This window comes from Corapipo altera, unplaced genomic scaffold (genome assembly GCF_003945725.1).
Source record: "Corapipo altera isolate COAL_440 unplaced genomic scaffold, ASM394572v1 328, whole genome shotgun sequence".
Taxonomy (NCBI): Eukaryota; Metazoa; Chordata; class Aves; order Passeriformes; family Pipridae; genus Corapipo; species Corapipo altera.
The window spans coordinates 25,073-28,364 of record NW_020885154.1 but is presented as its reverse complement, the minus strand read 5'-3'; the positions used below and the strand labels follow the sequence as shown (position 1 = coordinate 28,364).

At 36.5% G+C, this 3,292-nt stretch overlaps 1 protein-coding gene across 1 annotated transcript in view; it reads right to left on the bottom strand.

Moving 5' to 3' along the window:
- The window catches only part of FBH1 (F-box DNA helicase 1), a 33,771-nt gene that overhangs the window by 20,403 nt on the left and 10,076 nt on the right, over positions 1 to 3,292 (bottom strand). The window contains exons 9-12 of the mRNA XM_027670225.1: positions 3,212 to 3,274; positions 1,831 to 1,918; positions 771 to 857; positions 470 to 606 (exon numbers count right to left, since the gene is read on the bottom strand). Coding sequence (XP_027526026.1) covers positions 470 to 606; positions 771 to 857; positions 1,831 to 1,918; positions 3,212 to 3,274 — 375 coding nt within the window. The remainder of the gene's footprint in view (positions 1 to 469; positions 607 to 770; positions 858 to 1,830; positions 1,919 to 3,211; positions 3,275 to 3,292) is intronic.

The window sequence follows — 3,292 nt, the reverse complement described above, 5'->3', positions numbered from 1 at the left end:
GAATAGTTTGGCAGGAACTGTTTGGGAACAACCAGGATTTTTAGGAACAGTTTGGTGGGAATTGGGTTCAACAACAACCAGGATTCCTAGGCACATTTTGGTGGGAACTGTATGGGAATGACCAGGATTTCTAGGAACAGTTTGGCGGGAACTGTTTAGGAACAACCAGGATTTCTAGGAATAGTTTGGTAGGAGTGGTTTGGGAATGACCAGGATTTCTAGGTACAGTTTGGCAGGAGTTGTTTGGAAACAACCAGGATTTCTAGGAACAGTTTGGTGGAAGTGGTTTGGGAACGACCAGGATTTCTAGGAACAGTTTGGCGGGAGTGGTTTGGGAACGACCAGGATTTCTAGGAACGGTTTGGTGGGAACCGTTTGGCACCGCGCAGCGTTTGCCGTTGGCCGCCATCCGCAAAAGGCCTGGATTTCCCCTGGATTCGGGATGCACCCCTGGAAGCAGAGCCCCTACCTGGGTCAGGTAGTAGACGTGGGTGTGGGGCACGGCCTGCAGGGTGTTGACGGCGCCGCGGAAGGTGTAGATCTGCTGGTGAGGGTCTCCCACCAGGATGATCCCGCACGTCTGGGACAGCACCACGTCCACGATGGCTGCGGGAAAACACTGGGAATGCTCACGGAGCAGTCACGGAGCAGCCCCGTCACCGACCCAGCCTAAGCAAGCCAGGGCTCGGTCCTAACCTTACACCCGGGTTTAAGTTGAATTGTGCTGTTTCTCGGGAAAACCCTCTGGGAATGCTGGAGCTCTGGCTCACCTGGAGTGCAATCCTGGGCTTCGTCCACGAAAACGGCATCGTATCCCGACAGCTTGGGCTTGCTGAGCTGCCACAGCTTCAGGTATCCTGAGGGGAAAACACAGGGATGGCAGGGAAAAGGGAATTTCCTCAGCAGAAACCCCCATGATCCTCCAAATAAAGCACTTTTTTCCTTGGTTTTTATTTTTTTTAATGTTTCTGGTCCTTAAAATAAATCCCTTTTTTCCCTTTGTTTTGTTTTTTTTTACTTTTTTTTCCTAGTGCTTCTGACCCTTAAAATAAATCCTTTTTTCCCTTTTTTTTTGTTTTCATTTTTTGTTGGTTTTTTTTTCATATTCTGGTCCTTAAAATAAATCCTTTTTATCCTTCTTTGTTGGTTTTTTTTTGTTTTTTTTTAATGTTTCTGGTCCTTCAAATAAATCCCCTTTCCCTTTTTTTTTTCATTTTCTTTTTTCCTTTTTTTTCATGTTTCTGACCCTTAAAATAAATCCCTTTTCCCCTTTTTGTTTTGTTTTGTTTTTTTTTTCTTTTTTTAACGTTTCTGGCCCTTTAAATAAATCCCTTTCCCCCCTTTTTTTCTTCCATGTTTCTGGCCCTTAAAATAAATTCCTTTTATTTTTTTTTTTAATTTTTTTTTAATGTTTCTGGTCCTTAAAATAAATTCCTTTTCCCCTTTTATTTATTTTTTTTTTTAATTCATGTTTCTGACCCTTAAAATAAACACCATTTTCCCTTTTTTTTTTTTCAACTTCCAGCTGATTTCCAGACCTCAAACTGGAATATCTTTCCAACCCGCACGTATTTATGATGGAATACCTTAAAAATCTCCCAATATTTGTCCTGGTAGAAGCACAAATTCATTCATTTTATAAAACTTTATGGATGAAAAAATCCAGAGTGATATTCCCTGCTGAGCCAGGGGCAGGAGAAAAGAGATTTTTTTTAACCCTTTTTGATGCTCAGCCGGAAGTAGGAAAAATAAATTTACTTATTTTCCCACCCCAGTTCTTTGTAATATATTCTTTATAATACAAGAATTTATATTTTTCTTCTCTTTTACCATCACAAGTCATCTTGTATCTCTTCTCCACATCCCCATCCAGTTTTTTCATGTTGTGCCATATTTCTTTAGCCTCTTCCACGTTGATCTGTAGAGGGAAAAAACACAGGGATAATTTGGATAAATTGCTCTGAGCAGACAAATATTCCAAACACGGGAGATTTTCTCTGAAGTCTTTCGGGGTTTTGATCTAAAATTACCTAAAAAGATGTTTATTTTCTTTATTTATATATATAAAGAAAATAAATATATAAAAATATGTAAAATTATAAATAGTAAATAAAATATAAATAGAAATACCATATATATATATCTCTAAAAATATAACTATATGATAATATATATAATATATAAAATATAGCATAATATAGTAATGTGCAATATTATATAATATGTAATATATGTAACATTATATAATATAAAATACATAATATAAAATATACAAATTATATATTGCATAATATATAATATTAATATAACAATATAAAATATATAATACATATAAATAATAAATAAAAATAAATTTAAATATAAATATATATATCACTGTTCAGATACTGGTGTAAATATAACATTAATGTTTTGTTTATTTATATTGTATTTATTCATCATATAGAATATATATTTATTTGCTTATAAAATCTTAATATAATATGATTATCAAAATCTAAACAGAATCTAAACAAAATCTAAACAGAATCTAAATAGAATCTAAACAGAATCAAAATAAAATTTAAATAGAATCTAAATAAAATCTAAGTAGAATCTAATTAAAATCTAAATGGAATCTAAATAAAATCTAAGTAGAATCTAAATAAAATATAAATAGAACCTAATTAAAATATAAATAGAACCTAATTAAAATATAAATAGAATATAAATAGAATATAAATAGAATATAAATAAAATATAAATAAAATATAAAGGGAAGAAACACCTGCCCTGGGCAGAGCCAGAGATAAAATCCTGCCTCAAACCAGCTCTGCAAACAGGGAGAATGGGACCCATTTCCTTCGGATTTGTCACCAGTGGGAAAAAATATTTGGAAGTTAATTCCTAAAGGTGAAGCCCAAACACCCCTGAGTTGGGGGAGATGGGAGACCATGGAATTATGGAATGACTCAGGTTGGAAGGGACCTTAAAGCCCAGTCAGATCTTCCCTGGTTGGAATTCCTTCTGTCCCACAACCTTCTGTTCCTAAATCAGTTATCTCAGAGGTGTTACTGTTGCTCCTGACGGGCTCAGCCTTGGAATCCCGTCCTGGAGCAGCTGGAATCTGCTCCACGGGACAGGGGGAAGCTTCCGGCAGCTTCCAAGAGAAGCCACCCACACATCTACCAAACCCCAGCCACAGAATTCCAGCCCGATCCCAAAATCTCACATGCTTTTCCATGGGGCTGATGAGCCTCCTGTCCCCGTGGGTGTTTTTGAACCACATGGGCACATGCTCCTCACAAATCTC